Here is a 26137-nt window from a genome sequence, read left to right as displayed (position 1 = left end):
ATTTAGTACCAGAGTTTTTTCTTCAAGGTAGAAATTGCAGCGTTGAAGCTGCTAGCAAGATTTGAATGTAGCCTGACTTCCCTCCTCCCTTCTCCCTCGCATCTGTGCCTAAAGATAAACCCACAGCTCACTGACGGCCAACTAAGGATGCTAGCATTGCTAGCATGACTTTATCATGATGGAGTCTGGCCAAAAACTAAATTCCATGACTTTTTTTTGCTAACTGTTGCTAACCGGCCATGTTTTTTCGTTTTTTTAATCACTGCAAAATGCTAGCTTTAAGTCCAGAAAATGTCTGATAATTTGACTTTTACTGTGGTAATATTCTACAAAGTGACTTTTACTTCCCCTAAAGTTATTTTCCGCTCCGATCCTTTGCCCAAGTATTTATCGCTCGACGGGTACGTTCTACAAGGATGCCACTAGCCTTCTCGCTAATCCTTGCGTGACCTTGATTTTTATGCTTGCAGCTCCCACACCGGCGCCCCACCAGAGCTCGCCCTCCAAATCATCCGCCTCGCATGTCAGCGACCCCCCAACGGACGCCACTGACCCGCCCACCGATGACTCGTTTGGGGAGGCGGAAGGCAGCCCGAGCCGCAGCGGGGAGGAAGATGCTGTAAGTTTGCTGACCAAATTTGCTGTGGAAATGCATCTGCAACCTCAATCAAATTTCATCATCTCAAGACAAATTACTCAACGACTTTTGCTATCCCGCTGTAAACGCTGTGCCGCTGAATTTTATGAAACGATAAACATAGATATGTTCCAGAGAAGTCTGTGATATGCAGCGACAATATGATAACATTTAAAAATATATATATTTTATAGTTTGACTCCTCCTACAAGCTCTAAACACATTTAAACTTAAAACATAATTTTAATAAGAACCAAACAAAGCGTGTTTCCTTCAAAATATTTGTCACTTCCAATGAAGGTTTAGTGTCATAATAAATAAATAAATTATAAATTAATTGATTGCATACGGACCCAAAAGTTCAACCACTATCGAATGCAAAGTCTGCTAGCTTTAATGCTAATGTATAATGTGAAACGCCATAGACGGGCTAAGTGATTAGCGTAGACGGTAATTGTAAATCTTCAAACGACTGCTACTTTCACACATATAGCGTAGCAACGCACACAAACAGAGCACACAACAATATTGACAAATATTTACGATTACTGGAGACCCTTATGGTTCCTCTTTTTCAAGTCCCGCCTCCTCCACTCACCGCCGCTCATTCTCCAGGCGTGAAGCTTTTTCTTTTTTTTTTTATGCCTCCATTCCAGCCATTTTAGGAGAGAATAAAAAATAAAAGACAGAGGGCGAGAGAGTGAGACTTTTTTATTTTTTTTTAACACGGCTGCAAATGTCACCGGGCTTGCCTGAAAAACACAGAGAAGCTTCGCAAAATAAACGTGTACAACAGCGACGGCGTGATGAAAAGGTCGCAAAAATAAAGGCAAGCGTGATTGAGTGAAGGCAAAAGAGAGAAGAAAAAAACAAACAAAACAAAAAACGCAGCTTGTGCTTTTTGTGAAGTGATCTGTGAAAAGCAGCGAGTCCTTGGAGGGAACGCGATGTGGTTTTTGTTTGTGTGCAACGTCCTGCCGACACTTTTTAATAATACTGCACAGCAAGACGAACATGTCACTCGATATTCTTATTAAATCATATTGAAAAGAAAATCTTGGGCATGAAGATAAATAAAATATAAATAGTGCATAATTAATTGTTTTATTTAAAGAAATTAATATATTTTTATAATAATATTTATTAGCAAGATTTAATATTGAAAAATCTTAACGTGTATTTAATCAGATGTATTTTATTCATGTAACTACAATGCAGATATGAGTTTATTTAAATAAATAAAATGATTATTAGATTAATCTATTAGACTAGTACATGTATGCTATCATATACTGTACAGTATATAATATTCATACATTATTGATAAATAATTAATATAACTAATGTCTATTATATTTCTAAATACAAATTAATTAAATGTATTTATTTAAATATATCAAATAAGATTAAATTCAATTTTTTGTTTTTATTATATTATTACATAAAATACTCACATTTAATATTAAGCATAACTGTCATATTAATATTTTTATTTTTTTATTTCTCATTGACATTTAATATTAAAATCAGTATTTGATATTTTTAATTAAAAGTGTAATTTGTGTGATTTGAATGAATAATTTATTTATTTAAGGACATGCAAATATGCACATTCTATGTATTTAAATCGATATATCCAAACAATATTATATTTGAAATGTCCTGAAATGCGTTTGTGACTTCCTCAGTCTTTGCTCCCGTGATGTTCCTCAGCGACCAGCTCGTCTTTGTAGCTCTTAACTTGCTCGCCTGTTCCGTCTTGTTTCCGCTTGACTTCCTCGTCTTTTCTTGTTAACAAGCCGCCGTCTGACGTGTCGCCGTTTCCTTCTGCCTGCTTCGCTTCTTAATTCCTGGCTATCTTCTTCTTCCTCCTCCTCCTCCTCCTCGGCCGTGCGCTCGTAGGCTTGTGCTTCTGGGTCGCCAACAGGGCCCAGCCCAGACCAGGCCAGTCCGGAGGCTGGGAGCTAGATAGCAGCGGGGTGCGGTAGGTATGAACCCCAAAAATCACCACCACCTTCTCCTCTTCATCCATTTTCACTCTCGCATGTGTCCATCCGTCACACGCGATCATGTGACCATTGCAGGCACGCCGTGTCAGCTTTTTGGGGGCAAGTGTGCCCCCCAAGAGCAAGCGTCGCTCTGTGACAGCAAGTACGATGCCAGGCGTGCAACAAGAGCCTGTTGGGTGTTTACAGTTCAAATCGATGGCATGACAGCATCACCGAGGCAACATGAAAGAGGATGCCAGGTTTCATGGGATGACTTCAACCTGCTGTTTCGAGTTAGGGTGTCAACTCGGTGTTAGGGTGTTGAATTGGGGTTGCAAGTCCGGGGTAGGGTTTCACAGGTGGTTTTCAAGCCACGTTTCGGATTTTGAATTCGGGTTTTCACATAGGATTAGGGTTTCAAACTGTGATGTCAGTTTAAAAGTAGGGTAGCAAGCCTATCTTAGGTTTTATATCAGGGTGTTAACTTTGACTTAGGTTTTTTCAATCAAGGTTTCAAACCAGCATTATAATTTGGGCGTAGGGTATCAAACCAGGGTCAGGCTTTCAAAGTAGGGTTTTGAGCCAGGGTTGGGCTGTGCAAGTAGGGGTTAAAATTCGGGTAAGGATTTTATGTTCTGGTTTCAACTCTGGGTTAGGGTTTCCAATTAAGGTTTCAAGTCAGGGGTAGGGTTTCAAGTGAAGGTTTCAACCCTTGTTTAAGGTTTCAAATTAGAGTTTCGATTTTTAAGTTGGGCTTTGAAATTAGGGTTTCAAGTCAGTGTTAGGGTTTCCAAATGTCCTTTCTAAAATTATTTCAAGGCAGCTTCAATTTCCGAATTCGAGTTTCCAGAAGGGTTAAGGTGCCCATTGTTGGGTTTCAAGACAGGCTTAACGTTTCATGTTTGATTTTCAACCTTTTTCTACAGTAAGGCTTTTCAGATGAGCAGTTTTGATTAAAAGTAAGATTTCACGACTACTCCGATTTCAGTGAAGGTTACGGTTTCAAGTTCAAGTTTTAACTGTTGGGTTAGCGATTGAAATTCCAAATGAGCGTTTGGGTTTCAAACCTGGTTTGAAGCCCCCGTTGTCCTCAGCCTGTTGCTTCCAGACGCCGTCTCCTTAATGACAGGCTGCTGGCGACGGGCGCTTTTGTTTTTCATCGGCTAATTCCGGGGCTGCCAAGATTAATGACCGCCTGCGCGTAATTGCCATTAATTACAAACCCAAGAAGCCTCCCCCCTGATCCCGCCTCCACTCGGGAGGAGAGGGGGTGGTCCTCTCATCTTCAGAAAGTCTGGAAGCTGAAGGGCGGCAGGTGGATGAGAACGGGGAAGGTGGGGGTAATCCCCAAGTGGGGAGGGGCGGCATCGTCGTCGTCGGGGGCAACCGAGCGCTGAATCTGGCGGGAGATGGACTGTTTTGGCCAGAAGCTCCGAGCTGTTCTTGTGTAGGAGGCGGGCAGCTTTGCCAATGATGTTACTCCCATATGGTGTTTACTTGCTCAATCACATCGACTTTACACACCTCCGCTAACACACGCACACACGCCCACGCACGGCACACACACACACGGCAGTAGCTTATTAGGCCCATTTATCCCTGGGACAAGCACACCTGTGATTGATTCTGTGACCAACTGGGCTCATCTTGCAGCCAAAATGTGGGCTGGTGTGTCTACTCGGGCTGGACAATTAATCACATTCAAGTCAACATCGCAATGTAGTCGAATGAAATGTTCAATTGCGATGGCCGCAATTTGTTTCGTGAAACAGGAAAATTTGCGTTTGTTCAAAATACGTGGAAAGAGAACCTTGGAAAAAAATAATCACATATTTAATCGCAATTGCTTTAAACGAGAATCAATTTGGGAAGACATCTTGACTTCTTTATGTGAGTCGAAATGACTTCATTCCACGGTAATAAATTCAATGCGGCCCACGTCAAAAAGGTTTCGGAAAAATGTTTTAAGAGAGCACACTATTTTAAAATTGTAAATCAAATTGAATTTGTGTATTGCAAGGCATGATTTTTTTTTTTGTCCTTATCGCTGAAAAACTCACCAATTTCATCAAGTGGGTGATTTTTATTTTTTTTTTCTAATTCAATGGGATGGGCGAGGGGGGGATGGGGGGCGTGCGTCCAGAGAGAGAGTAAAACGACCCGCTGTCACGGTTCACCGAACAATCTCATTTCGCTGTTCTTGTCCAGGTCTCGATGCCCGCGACCCCCACACCCCACCCCGCATCGAGCACAACACACGCTTGAGCATTTTATTAGGAACGCCGTTCCTCTGTCCTCTTGTATTTCGAGCTCTGACTTCGGTCAACGTGCATGAAAGATACCGAATTTTATTCTGTGGCAGCAAACGGCGTCCAACTTGAATTTGTGAGCTTTAAAAAAATCAAATTAGTGCATTACCCTGACCCATTTTTCAAAGCTCAACTGGAATCTCTTACTCTGGTTTGAAACGATCATTTGGAACGTCAAACCTGTTCCTCGAGGGACGAATTTCAAATTCTAGTGTCAAAACAGGGTGACGATTTCAAGTAAGGCTTTCAACCCTGGGTGAGACTTTCAAAGAATGATTTCAAGTCAGGGTTAAGGTTTCAATTGCTAGTCTTCAAGCTAGGGTGTCAGGTTTCGGCAAGGGTCCTCATTCCTGTTCCTGGATTTTCAGTGCCCTGCCTGTTTTCAATCTTTTCCTGCTGCAACACACCTGATTCAAATGATCAGATAATCAGCAAGGTTTGCAGAAGCTGGATAACAAACCTGATCACTTGAATCAGGTGTGTTGCAGCAGGGAGAGAGGATGGAAAATGGGCAGAGCAGCGACCCTCGAGGAACAGGATTGAGGACCCGTGCCGTAACTTGACATCCTAACCCTGGCTTCAACCCTAGCAATTATTTGAAACCTTAACCCTGACTTGAAATCCTTCTTTGAAAATCTCACCCAGGGTTGAAAGCCTTACGTGAAACTGTCACCCTGTTTTGACACTAGGATTTGAAATTCGTCGCTCCAGGAACAGGATTTCAAATGATCGTTTCAAACCAGAGTAAGAGATTCAAGTTGGGCTTTGAAAAATGGGTCAGGGTTCCAAGCAGGATTATACATGCAAACCACAGTTTGAAGCCGCAATTATGGTTTAAAATTGGGTTTTCAACTCTGGTTTCGGTTTTCAACCCTGGATTAGGTTTTCAACCCTGGTTTAAGGTTTCAATCGTGGTTTTGGGTTTCAAATTAGGTGTTTAAACCAGGGTTAGGATTTGAGAGTAAATTTGGTTTCCCAGTTCCGGAATCATAGCGTGACGAGCTGATGGTGTCTCTACAATGTGCCGCCTGTTTGTTTGTCTCACCGACAATAACCATCGGGTAGCGAGCCCTTGCGTGGGAAGCCTCCTAACACAATCACTTTGCTGAGTGAGAGAAGTCCTCCACCATATAATAGGCCCGCTCTCCCATCGAGCCGTCTTCTTGGCAGCTGGAGTGGGCGATTGTAATTTATGCGTGGAATAACAAGCGTCCCCATTGCGAGCGACCACGACTAGTGAATCACGATGGTTTTCAAGGCCCGCCATCCTACGTGGAGAGGATCGGCGAGAAACAACATTCTGCTAAACATTGCTGTACTCTAAGTCACCAAATTGCCAGGTGTGTGTAAAAGAAAACGCCCTCAGTCCACCGGAATCACGATGAAGTCCTCAGGGTCAAGACTTAAGACTTACTAAGAAGTGGGACCCGACTGATGTGGAGTTTTATTTATTTTGTAGAAGTCGAGATTTGGCAGAATATAACTGATTAATCAGTTGATTAATTAAACATATATAAAAAAAATTATTTTAATTTGTAACTTTTTTGGTCCTTTAATGCTTACAAAAAAATCATGAATCACAGATAGAACATTTGACTTTTTTTTACTTTGTACAATACTTTTTCCTAGAATATGTGTTGAAATTTACAATAACAAAAACTCAGCAAAAATCTGATATATATATATATATATATATATATTGGTTTTAATGTCATTTTCATATCTTTGTCTTTTGTTGTAATGTGTGAATGTGCAGAAGAATAAAATAAGATTTTGCTGCGGTTGTGAGCAGGTTGGGTCGTGAGTGGCTTTGAAGCTAGTGTGCTACTGCCACCCAGTGGTCATTTTTGGAAAAGTCTCATTTTATTATATGAAGACAGCATTTGGGGTCTGATTTTGTTCCAATTAACTAGGTTTTATAACGCTAATAGCTTATCACAGTGTGAACTGTTCCACTATTGCCCAGCGTGAGCTGATTATTTTATTTATTTTCAACCCACAAAAAAAAAAAAAAACTCGCACACGCATGAGATTCAAACCCAGCAGCTGTCACCTGTGAGCCATCGTTGCCCATCCACTGTGCTGGTCCGGAATGAAATATGAACCTTTCATGTTGTACATTCTGCTAAAATTATAATTATTATTTTTTTTTTTCTAGAAGGAGAAGGACCCTCTGTACGCCCGCATCAACAAAGGGAAGAAATAGAGACACACAGAAAGAGCAAGGTGGACCGGGACTGGCACTGAGAAAACTGGAGGAGGGAGAGACCCCCCCAATGTCCCCACACTTATTTGTTTGAATGTGTGTGAGTGTGTGTGCACGTGTGTGTGATCTTCCTGCCTCTGCTTTTTCTCACTGACTCCAAGCAGCCAAGCCAGGTATCCGCACGGATGGACTTTTCCCGCCCTCACTTCCTGCTCTCCCGCTGCTCTCCTCCCTCCTTACTCGGCTTCCTCCGCCATCTTTGCCGTCTGTGTAGACTGTCGCAGAGGCCCGTCGTTGGTTTGACTCGGGTGCAGAAAAAAAAACTCTCTGGGAGCTACTCACTCGCCAACCGTACACACACACACACACGCACACGCACACACACACGTAACATGCGTACAGCCGGCCCGACACGTCTCCTGGCAGACTGATTTAAAAGGACCCGAACAACGTGAAAGGGACACAGAGTTCATTCTCTATAGCTTTTTGTACAATACTAATGACGGGAAGATGATGATGAAAGTGAAGAAAAGAGCCAATAGAAGTGAAATACAGTATACATGATTTTTTTTTTTTTATATATATATATATATGAAAATCAAGCCGCAATGCGAAGTTCAGCTCTGTAGGGGGCGCTGTAGAGTGGCTTCAAAAGCATCTGGATCATGGGGTTTGCCATTTTGTAAATAAACATGACCCACCGTCTCTGTGCCATCAAATAGGGAGGCTTCCAGTTATGCAACTTTTTGAACCCAAGCAATAGCCACATGCGTTTCCCAGCATTTAGTCACATCCTTGCCCAACCTATTTTTTTTTACAGCTCCATCTCGCTTTTTTTGTTTTTTTACACCACACAGTAAAACTTCTAAAGGATGAATTCTCCATTCGGGATTTGACCCCAAATTTTGAGGAAAAAAAAATGTTTTTACAATTTTTTGTCAGGGTAAATATCCTCCCAAATCACCACTTAAGGGCTGCCTGACATGAAAAATGTGATGATAATGCTGGACATGGGGGAGGGGGGGGGTGCTCTATCATGGCTTTTCTGTACAATATACAATATTGCAACTTCAACAATAGTTCTAACAACCATGTGAATAATAGAGGAATAGAACTGAATGATGTAGTGACCCCGCCCCCCCCCTCTCACTTTCAACCGCTTATCTTGCTTCTGTTTTTTGGTTTGTTTGTACTTGTTTCATGATAAACTAAAATTGACTTCTTTTTTAGATTTGTGACAGTTAAGCCTATCTTAGTGTCCTCGACACGCCTGAAAGCGCACTTTTTTTTTTTTTTTTATTTCAAATGTATTTCCTGGTAAAAATGAATGAAAGCTTGTGGTCAAGTTGTTTAAAATTGGACAGGAAGTCAGCCATTTTTTTTCTGAAGACAACTCTAACAAAATAATGACCCTTTGAAAGTTGGAGGAGGGGGGGGATCGCCCCAAACACCACTTTTAAGTGGACATGTCTTATTTTAACAGGCCACTCTTTAAAGTCGGCCATTTTGTTTCAAAACACACAATCCACACTTGGTAACCCGCCATAGAAACTTGACAAGAAAGTCAAAGTGAGCCCCAAACGGAAGCAGGTACACAACACAGATGGACGACGCTAAATTGCCAAGCTTTATAGTTGAAGCCATTTAATGTGTCTTTGATGATTTGCCATAAAAAAAAAAAAAACATTCATCACTGCTTGTGAGAGTGGCTTTTCTATTCGCTTCCATGATTTCATGTGAGGTTCGCCAGCATGGCGTCTCATCTTTAGAGGTTGCGCTTTGTTCTAGCCCACTTGCCCATGTGACTGCCTTCATCCGGCCTCTCCCTGTTTCATGGCCAGAGTCTTCCTCACCTCACTTGTTTGGGACCCTGACGATGACGACGATGACGACGATGATGATGATGATGATGATGAACATGCTGTTCTAGAGATTTACGTAAAAAAAAAAGGGAACGGGAGCATTTCTAGATTTTACCTCAACTAACAGTTTCTTAATGTAAATTAACATTATTTTTATCTTTATGAATATATGACGAGCTACAGTGGGGGGGTTTCAATGATTTATTTTGTTTTTAATATTTTTTTTTTTTTTTTAGGTTTGGATTCGCTCTTAATTTCCATACACCAACCATGTATTACTGTTCCAAATAAACACATCTCAATTATGTTTGCTGTTGGTTGTAATTGGTGCTTGAAGAATTGTTAGAATGATTTGTGCACATGTGGACAAAGATCAAAAAGTTGTGTTGGAGATTATTAAGGAAAATCCGAATGAGAAAAAGCGCTATAAAAAGTGGCGGAATTTTATTTTTATTTTTTTTCCAAATTTAGAAGAATTCCTATTCTTGATATTTTTTTTTCTTTCCGGGAATCATTTGCACCATTCTAGAGGATTCTGCTGATTTATAAAATAATCCAGAGTGGTCTTTCCCACTACTTTATAGAGTATTTTATGATTATGAATTTAGAGATTAATGGGAGAGGGGGGAAAAATCAAAGTCACAATTTATTTAATTTTTTTTATGGAAACAATCGCTAATGTAGTGGTTTCATTTTCTTTAATTGCCAGTTTTATTTGATTTATTTTTTGTGATTTATAAATGGGTATTTCAAACTTGTAAATTAATTTATAATTGTATTAATTTATAATTTATTCATCAATTTATTGCTGTCAAGTCTGCATATATATATATATATAAACAAAAGGCCTATTTCTCAAACTATTCACAAATGTGTCTCAATTCATTTTAGTGAGCACTTCTCCTTTGCCGCAATAATCCATATTCACCTCACTGGTTTGGCCAATATAATAAAAGTGTCAATTTTTGGAGTGGCTTTTTTATTGATGGCAGTCAAAGACACACCTGTGCAGTAATTGTACTGTCTAATTAGCGTTTTGATATCTGACACCTGCGAGATGGCGGGATCATCTTGTGGCAAAGGAGAAGTGCTCACGAGCACAGATTTAGACAAATTTGCTAAATTGATTTGCAAGAAATAGGCCGTAAATGTCCAAAGAAAAATAGTTGCGCTCATGAAAATTGGGAGGAAAAAACAAAGTATTGACTTTCTATTTTTGTTGGGCGTACTGAAGCCATCACATGAAGTTTGCGAAATTCCTTGGACTGGTCAAACAATGCCAACGATAATCCCGAAAGTGTATGTTGTCATATTATAAGGAACTTGACTACTTCGTTGCCAGCCTGGAATGTTGCCCAACCGCTTCTGTTTTTTTTTATTTTTTTTTTTTTTTTTTGGGGGGGGTGGGGGTGGGGGTTCACTGCTTATTGGCTAAAAAAAATAGACACAAAATACAAGTATATGTTTTTTTTTTTTTAAAAACTTTAAAAGGTTAATATTACAAACTTGCGTGCTACATATTGCGTTGTATTTGTTAAAAAAAAAAAAAAAAAAACGTCCTCACCAGTAGCAAGTTGTCGTGACGGTGACTCACACCGGCCGAGTGACATTCCTCCAGGATGAAAAAAAACAAAACATCCAAACTCTTTCGAGAATCTGTCCAAGTAGACTCGTCTGACGGGATAGGACTGTTTTGTGCGTGTGTGTGTGTGTGTGGGGGTGCGTGCGTGTGTGTTGCCACTTGGCTTCATTCCTCCACAGGAACCGACTTCAGTACGCATGAGTCGTGTGAGAAGTTTTCTTACACTTTTTTTTTCACTTTCTTATAATGGTCGATATGTTCGGGCAGCACCCAAGATGAGACGAAACTGACTGACTGGTGGTGCGAACTTCGGAAGGACATAAAAAATACGATGGCTCAGGTGCGTTTTTTTTTTCCACAATCTAACCTCGTGGTGGAGGACTGTCAGAGTCAGCAAGTAAATGTACAGGATAGTTTGTCACATGGTCGCTGTGACCCAACCTCCATTTAAGCTTTATTCAAGATTGTCGTAAATTTATTAGAATCATTTTTTTTTTTTTTTTTGTGAGGGCGTGTGTAGGAGAGAGGCGGTGCGTCACCTCATCTGGATGTTGAAGAGGGTGTGTGGGTCCAAATATTTTGGGGGATGGGCTGCTTTACACATTTCTAGGCTCTCAAATAGAGAATTCCAAACAGTGGTGCGTGTACCCCCCGGGGGTGCGCATTGTAAAATCGCCGACGGCGATACATGTCTCACGTGACGTAGCTTTTTTTTGTTGTAGTTGTTATTTTGTCAAGTGGTTATTTTGAAAGTGTGCGCAAGGGGGTAAGGGGGTGCGCCACCTCGGTCTGGATGTTAAAAGGAATGTGTGGCTTACAAAAATATTTCAAATGCGCAACTTCAATTCAATGATGGCTATCCCGATATAGCTTGTGGGGGCGAATTTGCATTATTTTGTCACATGACTTTTTTGGCCTCAGGAGAAGGTTTGCCACATCCGACTGAAAGTTAAAAGGTACGCGTGGCTTAAAAATTGGAAGAATTTTTCAAATGTGCAACTTCAACGATAGCGATCCACACCTAGCATGCGGTGGCTAATTAGCTTTATTTTGTCACAAGATGATCTTTGTCGAAAAATTGAGCAACGTCGCCCGAAGGCCTAAATAACTTTTCATATGCAAACATGATAGTTTACAAGTCACCTGGAGATAATCGTTGTCAGCCGAACAAGAGGCGCACCCCTTACTTATCAAATCAACGTTAAGAGTAGGATGCATTCAGCTGTTGCAAGTGAGGTTGATATTTTGCAGTTATCTTCCCACCAGCAGACGATGGACTTCAAGGCCCTGAGGGCGAAATTCCAAGAGGAAGACCTCCTGCTGAGGCAACCCAGGATGAAACCCGCCCTCGCCGAGAAACCCAAGGCGGTCCCTAGTCCCACCAGTCCCACCAGCCCCACCAGCCCCACCAGCCCCACCAGCCCCACGCGTTACCTCCCAGCAGGGGCCCGCCCTTCCCTGCTAAGCACCATCAACCAGACGCTGGACGGAAGGACCACCCTGGCCCCCAGGGTGGTCTTCAAAGATGAGAAGAAGGAATGCAAGAAGCCTCTCATCAAGACCACCTCGATGGACAAGAATGACGAGAATCTTAAACTCAGCAAAGACAAACTGACCAAGGAACCGCTCGATGAGAATTCCCTGTATCACAAGCTGACAAGAGACAACACTCGAGACAAGAAGCCCCAGCTGGTGACGACCGGGGATCTGGTGTCCGCACCGGCTCCCTCCAAAGATCTGAACTCTAAAAAGAAAGGTTTTCTGGGTCTGAAATGGCCCGCAAAAGCTAATCTGGATGAAGTTCGAACTGATCCTATCTTGGACGAGCCCACCCTGGACGGTTCTGTACTCGCTCCGCTCATCCCGATTCCTCCTGAGTTTGCCGATGTTAAAACAGAGCGGGAGATTCTTCCACAAAACCTCTTATCCTCATCTGATTCTGATGTCACAATGCCCATCTCTGCTGCCTCCATTCCTCATATTCCAGCTCCTTACTTCCCATCTCCAGATCGTGAAATGCCACTGGAGATGAAGACTTCCACTCTTCCCATTTCCATACTTGACCGTCAAGGTAAAATCAGTCTCGTGCAAACGCCTCAACCCCTCAACCACACCGTCTCCATCCCTGCAACTGAAGTCTCCCCTTCTCCTGAGCCGACTTACGGTGCGCTGGGTGGTGTAGCGCCGATCAACATAGAAGCAATGCTGAAACCCCGGAATCAGACAGAAGATCCCCTGTCGTCTCTCCCGGGTGAAGCTTCTTTTTCAGCTCTCTCAGTCTTGGAGAGGGCAGAAGACATGAGCCAAGTGAGGAAGACCAATGCGGCCGACCACAGGATCCTCGATGCTCTGCAGAAGGCCAGCAAGAAGCTAAACCACGAGTAAACGAGACATATCGCGACAATCGTGTCACAATGTTCATTTTATCACTGACGACTGACATTTCTGATCTCAGCTCTCAGACAAACAGCTTCGCCTCCAGCACGCCGTCTCCCGAGGATCTCCACCTACCTCAAAGCCCCAACTTTTCGCTCACGGAGCTCCAACCCATCTACCGGAACTCTCGGGCTACAGAGTACAACAGTATAAATAGCGGTAAGTCCTCAGCGATCTAATTTCCTTCAGGCTATCACTTTGACAGACGGTTCCTAGTTTTACTCGCGTTATCATCGGGGTACAGTTTACGGTTTACGTTGCAAGCCATTTGCTGAACCGCAAAAGTGTAAATCAAAGAGTCCCACGGAAGTCCAAGTAATACATTTCGACTGATGTGGAGTGTGCATGTTCTCCCCGTGCCGACGTGGCTTTCCTCCGGGTACTCCGGTTACATTCCAAAGACATGGACTTTAAGGCCCTGAGGTTGATTGGACACTCTGAATTGTCCTTAAGTGTGATTGTGAGCGCGGATGGTTGTTCGTCTTTGTTTGTCCTGCGATTGGCTGGCAACCAGTTCAGGGTGTACCCCGCCTACTGCCCGAAGATAGCTGGATGGATGGATGGGAGCCAATTACTATTTGCAGCAAGGATCCGTCCCTATTCCCCCTGCGACAAGTGGGGGGGTTACTGTACAAGGTTTGTAGCAAACAGCCGCATGTGTTCTCGTGGTGAACAGACAACCAGGGAAGCCACCCAACAAGGGAGATCCTCGAATAGCCGTGTGAATACCCATCTCGAATCCTAATGGGAACGAGTCGTTTCTAAGGCGCCTCCATTTCCAGACTCCGTTAGCATGTGGCTAACAGCTAACGCTGATGTTCGGCTAACTTTCCAAACAAACAAACTTGTTCAGACCACCAATATCTCTTTAAGTATTATGATCAAAGCTGTTTTTACGGACTGCTGCATTATTTTTATAAAAGCTGTCATAAAGGATTTTTATCCTTGGGGGTGGGGGGGTGACTGTAAAACCCTCCAAAAATTAACCTGGACCCTGATTTCTTATTTCGTCCATTGTTGGCGAAATGTTGTAAACATCACACAAAAGGTTTTTTACTGCAAAGTTGAACGTCTATAAACATTCCCAGAAGGCCGACGTTTGAGCTACAGTCACCTCCCAACAACTTTCTCAACTGGTTTGGTTTCCTCACAAATCAAATTCTGTCACTCCCATCAGCTTATCCCGCTGGTCGTCCGCCACTGAACTTCCTCCGACTGCATTCCGTTCACGGCACTCATAACGCAGCCGTTTGATGTCAAGCGTTGCGGAGAGATAGCATCATGGAATTCCAACGAGTATTTGGGATTCATGAGGTCAAAACTGTGCACAGGGCAAGCCTCGCCGACGTTGGACGTACCGGAGCTGTTGGATGTTTTGCCGCCTCAGCCCAAGAACGTCCTCTTGGACCGAACCGCTTTGGAGGTTCCTCCAAAGAAGCCTGCCAAATCTGTCATTAAAACGCCCAGCTTCGATCCTCCGCCTCCTCCGGTTCAACACAACAGTATGTTCCTACTTTTGGACATGAGTATATTTTTTTGGGGCACCCTGGATTAACACTTGTTTAATGTTGATTTATGTTGTTCTTAAGCAATCCCAGCGTCTTCCAAATTACCAGAGATGCCGTCGACCAATCCGCCACAGTTTGGGGACGTGACTTCAAATGCACCGTCTCCAGAGTTGGTTTTGTCACACTGGGGAAATGGGGAGTACTCCGGCCCAGAGATTCCAGATGGAAAAGACCTTCCACCGTTAGCCAACAATGGTGTTATGCTAACTGGCCCCAAAGGATTGCCCACATTGGACAGCCAATTACCGGACCAGCGACCGTCGTATCAGGCAGACTCCACGTTCGCTACCTCACTGGACGGTCAAGCGACGGCAGGGTACGATTCACGACGGGAATGTTTTTGAATAGAAGGATTTCCTCGAGTTTTTATGTTTTCTATTTGCCATGCAGAAATCAAGTTTACAACAACGCCGAGGCAGGGAACTACGGTACTGACTTATACTTGTCAAAAAGGAAGGCAAAGACTGAAGTGGGAAGGAAAAAGAAAGGACCGCCAAAGAGTAAGAACTCCAAAAACTCAAAGTGAAGAGTGATTGTAAATATTGTGCGAGATGGTTTGCTGGTTATCTTAAATCTTTGCAGGGTACAATGATCTCACAATACCATCAAGGGAATATAGAGCCTCAGTTTATGTTTTCTAAAGTGTAAGAAAAATTGGTCTTCTGGGGCTGCTTTGCTAAACCCGGCGCAAAGAGTCTTTCATTTGTATCAACTGATTTGATAAGACGATGAAGGCGGTTTAAGACAAAAGATGCTGTCCTGAAAGATTTTTTTCTGCGTCAGACACGTGCTGTCTTAAATCTCCGTAAGTCTGGTCCAATGAAATCACTAGACCATTAAGGCACTCGAGAGCCAAATTCTTCTGGGGCTGCTTTGTGGCATCAGACACAAGCTCTCTTTGATCAGTATGGGCAAGCTATAATGAAGTCTCAAGACCCGAGGTCTTCAACCCTGTTCCTCAAGGGCCGATGTCCTGCCCCCCTCCTTGCTGCAGCACACCTGATTCAAATGATCTGATAATCAGTCGGGTCTGCAGGAGCTCGATAACAATCCTGATCTTTTGAATCAGGTGTGTTACAGCACGGAGTAAAACAGGCAGGACAGCAGCCCTCAAGGAACAGGATCGTTGATCCTTGTTCAAGGCTATTGAGGCATTCTGGGATGAAATGTGCAGTTTTGTGTCAGAAATTGTGATTGGCAGGTTTGTTTGATTGCGATCAAATCGAGGCAACGATCCAATTGTATCTTGCGATTGTGGCTCATTAATAGACATGAAGGCTGTCGTGTTGTATCGCTTAAACGATTGCTAATTTAAGGTCATTGCAATGGCTCTTCTACCACAGATCCGTACGCGGAAGCCACCCAGGAATCGGTAAGTGGAATTTTTTTTTTTTTAAGAGTGTTGATTATGTGCACAATGAGATGTAGATTGAATCAAGCCATTTGTATTTTTTGCAGAATGAAGGCAATAACAAGGCAGGCTGGTTTGGAAAGTGAGGCCCTCATTTTATTGTGGTTATCATTATTTTTACAGTATTTTTTTTTTATTGTTTATGTAATTAAAAAATATATGACTCTATTTTATTTGACTAATTAAATTAAATCTATTTTACTGTGATTATTTTCAGTTCATTTTAGGATTTTGTGATTTATTATTGTACTTCTATTTTTATTCATACTTGTTTTTTGAGACATTTTACAAATTGTCTATTATTCGTAGTTCATTAAATGTGTTTGAGCATTATTCTAATTTTATATCATTTTAAAATATATTTATTTTTCTTCACAACATTTAATTACCTTACGTTCATTTGAATTTTATTGTTTTTACTTTATTTAATTTTCATAACAGAATAATATTTAAATATTTTTATTTTTTTTTTGTAGAATTTTTTTTAAATTTTGTATTTTGTATTTTTTTGTGCTATTTTTGAACAACAGTGTTCCCTCACTTTTCAAGGGTGATACTTCCCAAGCACCCCGCCCGCAGTAGGTGAATTCCCGTGAAGTAGAATTTTTTTTTTATAAAACAAATGTCCCCTAAAAAAAAAGAAAAAATAATAAATAAATAAATAAAAGAGACATTTTGGGATGTTGAGACTTAGAAGGAAGATAAATAGCAAGAAAACACGCAAAATAGCAAGGTCAAACTGAAATAGTTGAAATTATGGTCACAAATGAATATCCGCAGTAATCGGAGAGCAACACAGCGAGGGAACACTGCATATTTGATTATTTCATTGATTCAAAAAATATTTTAATATTTTTGTATTTCTTTTAAAATATATTTAGTTTTCTTTTTATAACCCAATGACTTGACTTGCAATTGACAGAGGCGACAAGAAGTCCATGTCGGTGATGGAGGGCTTCGACAACAAGGAGATGAAGAAGCGAGAGAAGCAGCGGCTGGAAAAGGAGAAGAAGGAACTGAAGGAAAAGCAAGAGCGGGAGAAAAAAGAGCAAAAGGAGCGGGAGAAGCGCGAGAATGAAATCAGGAAGAAATTCAAGGTGAGCTAAAGGCAACAGAAGACGCTGAGGTGAAATTGGGCGGATGGAAGGTGGCGGCCTACAAACCTGTCGGGATTCATTCCTGCCGCTGGACCGACTGAGCCCGCAGGTGGTGCTTTTTATTTTGCATCCTCTAACTTCTTTCCTCCCTTCCTTCCTTGGGCAACTGTCCAATACAGGGGTGGGCAAACTTTTTGATTGGCGGGCCACAATGGGTTCTGAAATTTGACAGAGGGGCCGGACCAGGAGCAGATGGATGGAGTTTTTTGGTCACCTCACCTCATCTGAGAAAAAAAAAAAACATTTAATTTTAAAAGCAAAACAAAAGCATTACAACAAAATATGTCTTTGACACACGGCAGTATTTAGAAAATAAAACATTATCAAGGTATATTCATTTGTTTTTCAAGTTCGACAGGCCGGATTAAAACATTTAGGGGCCGCAAGTGGCCCCCGAGCCGTAGTTTAGCCACACCTGGTCCAATAAATACTGCCTTCATTGTACCTTCAAGAAAAATGAAAAGTGCTTGCCCACTTTTATCCCACCCCATAGATCACCGGTTCCGAGGAGGCCATGTACCAGGCGACGGTTACCGTGACAACCAAAGGACGCAAGGACGACCTGCCCGTCCGGACCGGCGACAACATCAGCATCATTCGCACCACCAACTGCCCAAAAGGAAAATGGTTGGCCAGGGACTTCGCAATGAACTGTGAGTCACACCGCATTCAAATGTGACGCAAACATTGGAATCTTGACGTGGTGCTTATTTGTTTTCTTTAGACGGGTACGTCGCGGTGGACCACGTGGAGCTGGACATCAAGGAGATGCTGGAGCTCGGGAAGAAAACGTCCACCGTTCGCATGAGCAGCCCAGTGGAAGCGGACGTCATCATGGCGGGAAGTCGGTATGTGAGAGCAAAGAAAACAGCCCCGCGTTCATGCTGAACACATTCAGTGTCATGAGGAAAAGTCTACACACCCCTGTTTAAACGCTACAGTTATGAGACACAGATAATTCATTTAAAAATAATTTCCACCATTAACTCACTCAAATGGATCTTTGACGTCTTTAGCCGCATGGTAAAATTCACAACCTTTTTTTTTTTTCTTTTTTAATTAAATTTACCAAACTTTCTGTGACTCCTCCAATGTCCTTTGTATATCTCTCGGGTTTTCACGATTCTGCTTTTTTTCTCCCAGGACTTCAAAAGTCTACCGACCAACCGAGAGCTGTAAGTGTTTTCTTGTTCTTCTTGCTGTTTGTCTTGATTCTTTATATGTATATGAGAGTCGCTGGAAACAACTTTGATGTTTTGCAGTCTCGGACGAGAGTGAGGAATGGACCGCCGATGACGACGAGGCGCTCTCCTCCCCGACGGACACGGCGTACCCACGGGTTCCGCTGTGAGTGGACGCTAAATTTGTCTTTGTTCTTGTTGTTTGTTGCTTTTACTCCATGCACTATTCTATTTCTACCTGCAGGAGCCACAACCATGCGATCTCCATGACGGACATGGGTAACGATTGATCATATTTCTTGTATTTCTTAGTACAGTGGTGCCTTGGGGTGTGAGTTAAATTTGTTTTCATGACGCTTGTATCTCAAATCATCTTTCCTCATTTAAAGAATGGAAATGACATTAATCTGTTCTATCATGTCCGATAGTATTTTTTAATATTTTATTTTTGACTGCATAATGTGTAATTTTCTTGTTTTTATGTTTAGTCCTCAAGGGGCGTGGCAATAAGCAATTTAAAGTCTCTTTTGCCGGCTTGTATCTCGAAAAATGTCGGGACACTCGTGTCTGAAGGTACCACTGTACTTGTGTACCAACCGTATGTCTTTGGTTCCCTCAAAGGAAACGCAAACGTCAACGTTACCCACCAGCACAGCCGCGTTGACCACCACACAGACGGCCCCAATGTCGAGTGAGTTCACTGCCTACTTTTAGACTGACAAGTATGATTTATCATCTGCATGATCCGTAAAACCATTTTTTTTGTGTGTGTGTGACTTTAAATCAAGAGTCAAGAATGAAGCGCTTCAAAAGTTGGCTACATTTTTCCATTCACCCAAAGCAGTACAGCCAACTGCCAGGTAGGCCAGATGCACTCAAATGCACCACACAACACACCTCAATACATTTTTATTTCTATGCTGCATTCACAACAGCTGCAGCTGTAACAAAGTGTGTTTCGGTCCGGCCAGATTTCCTCTGGCAGATGTTAAAATGATTTGTTGACTGGAGTACACTGGAAATATTGAACACAATTCAGCAATATCTGCAGCTTTCTCTCCATTAACTTGGATTATCTTTATTTACATTTTAATTCAATCATACCATTACCTTTTAACTCACGTGACTTGTCCATCAACACGCGTGTATTCTGTCTATCTTCAAGTACTAACTGTACATTCACGTACAACTTAAAAAATACAATTCAAGTTATGTGCAAAATTGTCATCAAAAAACGATCACTATTTACGTACTATTTTTGATATATAAATGGTCTGGACATTTTTTTGGCACTGCGCGTGACGCGTTGCTTTGATCTGAACACGAATGACATCGTCCTTCCGCTGCTGAAGGCGGAAGTGTTTGCATACGTAGGCGGAAGTTCCCCCCCCCCCCCGCTTTCATAAATCATCCAATCACAAATCGTCGTTGCGTTTACAAAGTCCGAAAATCATATCGTGTTCCTCAGGGGAAAAAAACTGATTTAAAATGCGTATTGTTACCTTTCTTCCACTCTCCCGTGATCGCCTAACAGTATGTTGTAATGTCTCGTTGCACTGACTTTATTGTGCCTCAATAAATGACCTTGTTTTTGTCTTTATTTTTACAGCAGCAGCAATCATCCAGAAACAAGTAAGTCCTGCCTCAAAAATTTAAATTTGTCCACTGTCAAAATAAATAACCTTGACACTGGAGGAGATTTGAAATCGATACGGTCAAACGTACAACAATGCTAACTAAAGCCGTGAGATGATTTTATTTTATTTTTAATCCGTAAAATTGTCTCTAAAATTAAGGATAACAAATATCGTAGTCGGCAAAGAGATCAGTGGGGTTCTTTCTTAAATGTCGTCATGTGATACCTAAGAGTTGGTTAGGAAACAATTGAAAATCGGTCGGATTGTTTCTAAAATATTGAACAATAATGTTGAAAAACCAGTGAAGAGACGGTTGAAAGTTGATCCACTTCCTTAGGTGTCGTCAAACAATACGGAGAATTTGGTGAGCGATTCATCAAAACTTATTGTTTGTTTCGAAAACGTAAAATTTGGGAAAGGCAGTGAATAATGACGTAGAACAATGCCACCTAAATGTCTTTTTTTTTTTAAATCAAATAGTACAGTCGAGTAGCCCTAAAGGGTCAAAAAGCTCCAATACGGGCTGAAAAATAATCACTATTGGCAATCTGCTGACATAAGCAAAAATAACAACAAAAACATATTGGATGAGATAAAATAAAAAAAATAAAAAAAGACAGAATTTCTTGAGCGCAAACTTTGAAATATGAAGAAACTGAGCGCAGGAGTGCTGAATGTGACCTTTTACCCCTCGTCTGGTCTCAGATGCGGTTCAGGTTCAGGTTGAGGTTGACTTGCGGCGGATGAATAGAGGCTGACTGTTTGAAGCGTTGCCATTTGATGTGCTGCGGAAAAAAAAACATGACAAAGGCCATCTTGTTTGGGAGTCGAGCGCTCACGTAAGAAAGTTCCCCGGAGAGAGAGCTTCTTTGCACCCATTCCACAAAAGTGTCTTTTTCTGAACACAAATGTTGCAGAGGAAATTCAGGTTTCCTGACGCACAAATGTGGACAGCGGAAAAAGCAACTCTTAGAAAATTGGGATTTGTGGACCCGCTTTTGGTGATCGCTTGCACGCCACAGTTCAGGCTTTCTAGTACAAATTTCTTGCGGTTTGAAATTAAGGTTTCAAATCTGGATTAGGGCTTTAAAATAAAGTTTCTTTGTAGAGTTAACAAGCCTGAGTTTGGAGTTACATTTTAAAATAAGGGTCGAAAATCTGCATTGGGATTCCACGTTTAAATTTCGAATTCTGGTTTCACACCTGAATTAGGGTTTCAAAATTGGATTAGGGTTTCCAACCGGGATTAGAGTTTAAATTCAGATTCCAAATTAGCGTTTCAAACCTCGATTAGGAGCTCAAATTAGGGTTTCATATGAGGGTTAAGGTTTTAAATTAAGTTTCATAAGTAGGGTTTTAATTAAGGTGTTAAATTCACATTTTGTAATTGGAGTTTTAAAACTGGATCTTACATTTCAATTTAGGGTTACAAATGAGGATTAAAATTGCAGATTAGGGTTTCAAGTGAGGATTGGGGTTTAGGTTTCTAAGTAGGGTTTTAAGACTTTAGAAATTAGGGTTTTAAAGTTGCATTTTAAATTTCAAATTCGACTTGCAAATGAGGATTACATTTTCGAATTAGGATTTTACATTTTCATGTGAGGGTTAAGGTTTTGAAATAAGGTTTTTAAGTAGGGTTTCAAGACCTGGTTACGGTTTTGAAGCTACATTTTGAAATAAGAGTTTTGAATCTGGATTTCAAATTAGTCTTACAAATGAGGATTAAGTTTTTCAACCAAGGGTTAGGATTTTTAGGGTTTCAAATTAGGGTTTAACGCACCTGGTAGGTCTTGACGTTAGTTTTAAATTTGGGATTTCCAATTGAAAACTGGATGTACTTGCCAGGCTGAGATTTAATTTTGTCAGATCAGCTACTGGAAATGATTCCAAAAGAAAACATTTGGAGAGGGAAATAATAAAGTTGTTATTAATGAATATCTCGCTGCCAGTGTCAACAAACGTCCTAACTTTTTTTTTTTTTTTGGCATGTTTGTCGGGCGTCACTTGCCAAACAACACACCTTTGCTTGCTCTTCAGGGCCGCCTGTGCTTGGCAACCAGCATGATGTTCACCAGTAAGTCACACACACACACACACACACACGCAAACGTGTGACTCACTTCAGGTGCCGCATGAGGAAATAATTGTCGGGAGTAATCAAAGCGTTATTAGTCACTTATTATGTGGCCCAGGTTGGCTTTTTGAAATTCCGTCGCCATGTATTTGTTTGGAAGAAATAGAAAATGTCAACCACGAGTTTCATAATATGAGACGGAAATGGATTTGAGAAGAAAAAGTCGTCTTGATGAAAATCATAATTACGACTTTCATTATACGATCAAGTTTGACGATTAAAATCATTTCTGATATATTTGCCGTTCATGTACCGAAACCATATTTGAAGTGATACACATAATCAATATTTTTTTAAAAAAATAAATAAACCTTATATTGCACTAATCAAAAAAAAAAACAGCAATATATTTATTTATTCAATGCAATAATTTTTTTTAATGATCAGTATTGGATCGTTAATTTAGTGCGGCCTCACATTTTGCGCATGCCACAAACTTCCACCCTCCATAACTAATAATAGTTCATGTGTTGCATTTTGGAAGTCCAACCAAACCTTTTTTTTTTTTTTAACCGATATCTGCTTTGTTCTCACCACAGGCCTGAGGCGATGGATTTCGAACATCCTGATTTGCTCATTTTACCTCCTCCGGAGCTGTACGCCGACAATAGCGACTAGACGAAAAAGAAAAACGGGTGAGGATGCTTCCAAATCGCTGCTGCTGACGATTGATTTTTGTTCATTTGCTTTTCTCTTTTTGATTTCTTTTGCAGCAGGAGGGGGCCTTTCTTCACACTGTGACGCCTTCCACTTTTCGGACTTTTTTTTTTTTGGACTCACAAGAGAGTGGATCTTCTTCTGGACTTCTTTGTGTCGCGAACTGAGACGGCAGGCAATTTGAGCACAGGAGTGCTGATTCCCAGAGGAAAAACAGGAGCGACACACGCAAGATCGGATCAACTCGCAGGTTCCTCTCGAGCCTTTACCAGTTTGCAGTGTTTCAGCCTATGAGGAAATATTATTTAGATTGAAAGATATATGTATATGTAATCGTCATAACTAGCTATTATCCTTTTCCGCTCGCTTCACGCTAGTCCAAATTTCATCTGGAAACGTCTTTGGTTAGCTTCACAAACGCCGGACTTGTATGCGCATTGGGCCACTACATTAGGTACACACTTGGGCCCGACTGATGTGCGTTTGGTTTTTTTGTTTTTTTACGCCACTGGCAATTCCGATGATATAATTCCGATAACTTATAACTTTTTTTTTTTTTTGCAGCTTTATGCTTACAACAATAAAGATGAAATGAAGACAGAATGATTTGACTGTTTTAAAGTATTTTTTTCATTTAGTATTTAAATTTATAACAGAGAAGGGGGGAAAAAAAAGGTAAGAATCTGGCAATTTCATGTTTTGAGGGGAAGGGAAGCAGTAAAATCCACCCGTTTTTGTACAGCTCTGGAGGCGGCCATTTTGCCACTTGCTGTCGACTGAAAATGACATCACAGTTGCTCAGGGCTCCTATAACGACCAATCGTGGCTCGGCTTCAAAAGACAGGTGGGCCGTGAATTTTCGTTCTTTGCGCCCTGAGCAACTGTGATGTCATTTTCAGTCGACGGATAGTGACAAAATGGCCGCCACCTGAGGTGGCTAAAAACTGGTGCACTTTGCTGCTTAATTTATATTCCACTTGCAGAATATTAATCAGAACACCATGTTTCAATGAGTGAAGGCACAAATATTACTGCAAAAAAATGTACTTGGGTTGATTTCCCCTTAAAACACCACATGCAACATAATATTGAGTCAGGAAAATCTTGACAACCGGGCAGGTATTGTGCTTGAAAAATAAGAATTTAGTTCACATTGCTGGATTTGATTGTGTCGGTGTGCTTATTGTTCAGCAGACCATTATGAATATCGTTAGAAACATTTCCGTTAAGATCTTGACTGGTGATTTCCAAAAGCAAACCACCCCAAAACATCATAGTACTCACTTTCATTTAGGCACCTTCCGAGACCTTTGCTCTGGCTATCATTTTGTGTGTAAAAAAAATCGATGGAAACACAACACATTGAACTTTTGTCAGTTTGTTTATTGTCATAATTATTTTTTTTTTTCAATAAATACTCATTAAAGTGCAAAAAATCAGAACAGCAACTCCATGCAATGCATAACGAGATCTAGTCAGAGCCTTGACAGTCAGGCAGAAACAGTGTACGCACACACGCACGTTGTATGGTAAGGTAAGGACAGCAACAGTCACTTTGGTACAACAAGTCAACGTTTGCAAGTGATTTCAGGCCCTTGGGTGTGTGCGCGAAGTGTCCTCCACGCATTATAATTTCCTACATTTTCAACATGGCTAGCATGCGAGCGTTTTTTGTACACAGCGCTCACGTAAATCACTATCCACTGCCTCAAAGGGAAAATAACGATGCTGCTAATTTGTCATTGTCCACGTGTGATTATAGGAACAAAGTGCCTTCAGGTGGAAGCGGGCCGGCTTTCCCCGCCCCAAAAGAGCAAGTTGGGTGGTGAGCATGACAAAAAAAAAAAAAAAACATGTTTTAATTCATTATGAGCTGATTGGCAAATGATATGAAGGAGGATGCGGGTCACGCCTGGAACAAAATAAAAATCTAAGAAAAAATTTAAATATAGAATGAATTTTTATTTGATTCGAATTAACAGTTTAAATAAAATAACGTGAAACAAAAACTTTTATATTTCGGAAAAATAAGACAAAAAGGTCGCAGCATAAGAAGTGAATCAAGTTGTCTGTCTACGTGTGTTTCTACACCGTTTGTGCACAGATATCCGTTAAAGGGTTTTACCGACACGACAATGCTATCAGTAAGCTCATCCACATCGTTTTGTATTGTGTGTTAGCATGAAGCTCGTAGACTTTAAGGCAAAGTAATGTGGTTGTTCTAATACACAACGTGACATTTTCTTTGTTGTAGTTTGACAACTTCAACTGGGAGTGGCAATAAACTGTTTGCAAATTGGTTGCTATGTGGCAAACTCTTTTGTTGTGACGTCTGCTGCCACCATCTAGCACGTGTATACACTCAATTACATCTTTGATAGATATGATACATTAAATCAAAATTAATTCTCCGCTTTGTGGCCCGACGACACCTTTTATGCAAAAATGCCCAAAAACATCAAACAGTTCAGAAATCAAACAACTTTTGAGTATGTAAAACATACAGTACGTTTTTAATTAACGGACAGCTTTTTTTTTTAGAGGGGGTAGTTCTTGTCTTTTTTTATGATCAGTGTTTTCCGTTATTTCTCCTTATTTTTATTTATATATATATATATATTTATGTGTGATACTCAGAAGTAATGATACAACGAGTAATGAGAAAAAGACACCCCCAAAAAGGAAGCAATATATTTATTGTATTACTATTTACTATTCGAGTTGGTTAAAACGGTGTTCTGGCGCCACCTGCTGCTTTTGGCACGCAATTGCCATGCTTCAAAATGCATTTTCTTGAATTATTCACACTGGTTTTGGTTAAGTAGCATTAGAATTGTCCTTGAGTGAGGTTTAAAGAAAATAAATTCATATCAAGAGGCATGGCCGCATTTACTGGCTTTTCGTAGTTTAACCGTACTGTTGTATTGCAAGTCATACAAAACAATACATAAAAAACATAAAGACTAATTAAACAAACAAACAAATAAATAAACCCAATGAAATTTGAACTAAATGTGTAACGTTAAATAATGACTGAATAGTTATGTTATGGGTCAAACGGACCCATTTAAGAATATTAAAAAAAAAGTTTAAGGACTTGTTCTGATGGCCTTGTTCTGTCCCTTTTCTTTTTCCAAAATGATTTTTTTGGGGTGGGAAGTTCAGTCACGTGTCAAGCCGCTCAAAATTGACACGTGAACGGTGTTCGATAGAAACGACGAGAAGAGATATTTTAACAGACGAAGGCAGAAAGGCAACAGTGCATTATCGAAAACAAGAGGATGATTCAACATTTTACATTCATAAAAATAACGTTGAGTGATATTGTGAAACAGGTACACACGCACACACACGCGCGCGCACCTAAGTAGA

At 41.0% G+C, this 26137-nt stretch overlaps 2 protein-coding genes across 4 annotated transcripts in view; both read left to right on the top strand.

The window, feature by feature from the left end:
* The window catches only part of dab1a (DAB adaptor protein 1a), a 162940-nt gene extending 153633 nt beyond the window's left edge, over positions 1-9307 (top strand). For 2 of the 3 annotated variants that reach the window (XM_088313542.1, XM_088313544.1), the window contains 3 exons: positions 471-619; positions 2540-2621; positions 7093-9307. In XM_088313542.1, the coding sequence (XP_088169668.1) occupies positions 471-619; positions 2540-2605 (215 nt within the window). In that variant the 3' untranslated portion in view covers positions 2606-2621; positions 7093-9307. The remainder of the gene's footprint in view (positions 1-470; positions 620-2539; positions 2622-7092) is intronic. The other variant, XM_088313543.1, reaches the window with a different exon arrangement.
* A 1416-nt stretch (positions 9308-10723) lies between these two features.
* LOC148324751 (uncharacterized) lies at positions 10724-22871 on the top strand. Its single transcript, XM_088312337.1, has 20 exons — positions 10724-10924; positions 11851-12965; positions 13040-13179; positions 14352-14522; positions 14610-14904; positions 14979-15088; positions 15932-15960; positions 16047-16081; positions 16922-17096; positions 17650-17809; positions 17881-18004; positions 18300-18331; positions 18419-18503; positions 18582-18616; positions 18650-18666; positions 18826-19028; positions 19126-19197; positions 19947-19969; positions 22012-22048; positions 22648-22871. Exons 1-20 carry the CDS (start codon positions 10916-10918, stop codon positions 22724-22726), a joined length of 2946 nt encoding a protein of 981 aa, XP_088168463.1. The 5' UTR covers positions 10724-10915; the 3' UTR covers positions 22727-22871.
* The last annotated feature ends 3266 nt before the right edge of the window (positions 22872-26137 follow it).

Source organism: Idiotropiscis lumnitzeri, chromosome 13, assembly GCF_059441095.1.
Source record: "Idiotropiscis lumnitzeri isolate Australia: NSW breed Sydney's pygmy pipehorse chromosome 13, RoL_Ilum_1.0, whole genome shotgun sequence".
NCBI classification, from domain to species: domain Eukaryota; kingdom Metazoa; phylum Chordata; class Actinopteri; order Syngnathiformes; family Syngnathidae; genus Idiotropiscis; species Idiotropiscis lumnitzeri.
This window is presented reverse-complemented; position numbering and strand designations above follow the sequence as displayed.

What these genes read in the sequence shown, in the direction of transcription:
- LOC148324751 (XM_088312337.1), top strand. An exon ending in AAAGAAAGGACCGCCAAAGA is followed by an intron (nt 15,089 to 15,931) that starts GTAAGAACTCCA and finishes CTTCTACCACAG; the next exon opens with ATCCGTACGCGGAAGCCACC. An exon ending in CAGGGACTTCGCAATGAACT is followed by an intron (nt 17,810 to 17,880) that starts GTGAGTCACACC and finishes TGTTTTCTTTAG; the next exon opens with ACGGGTACGTCGCGGTGGAC.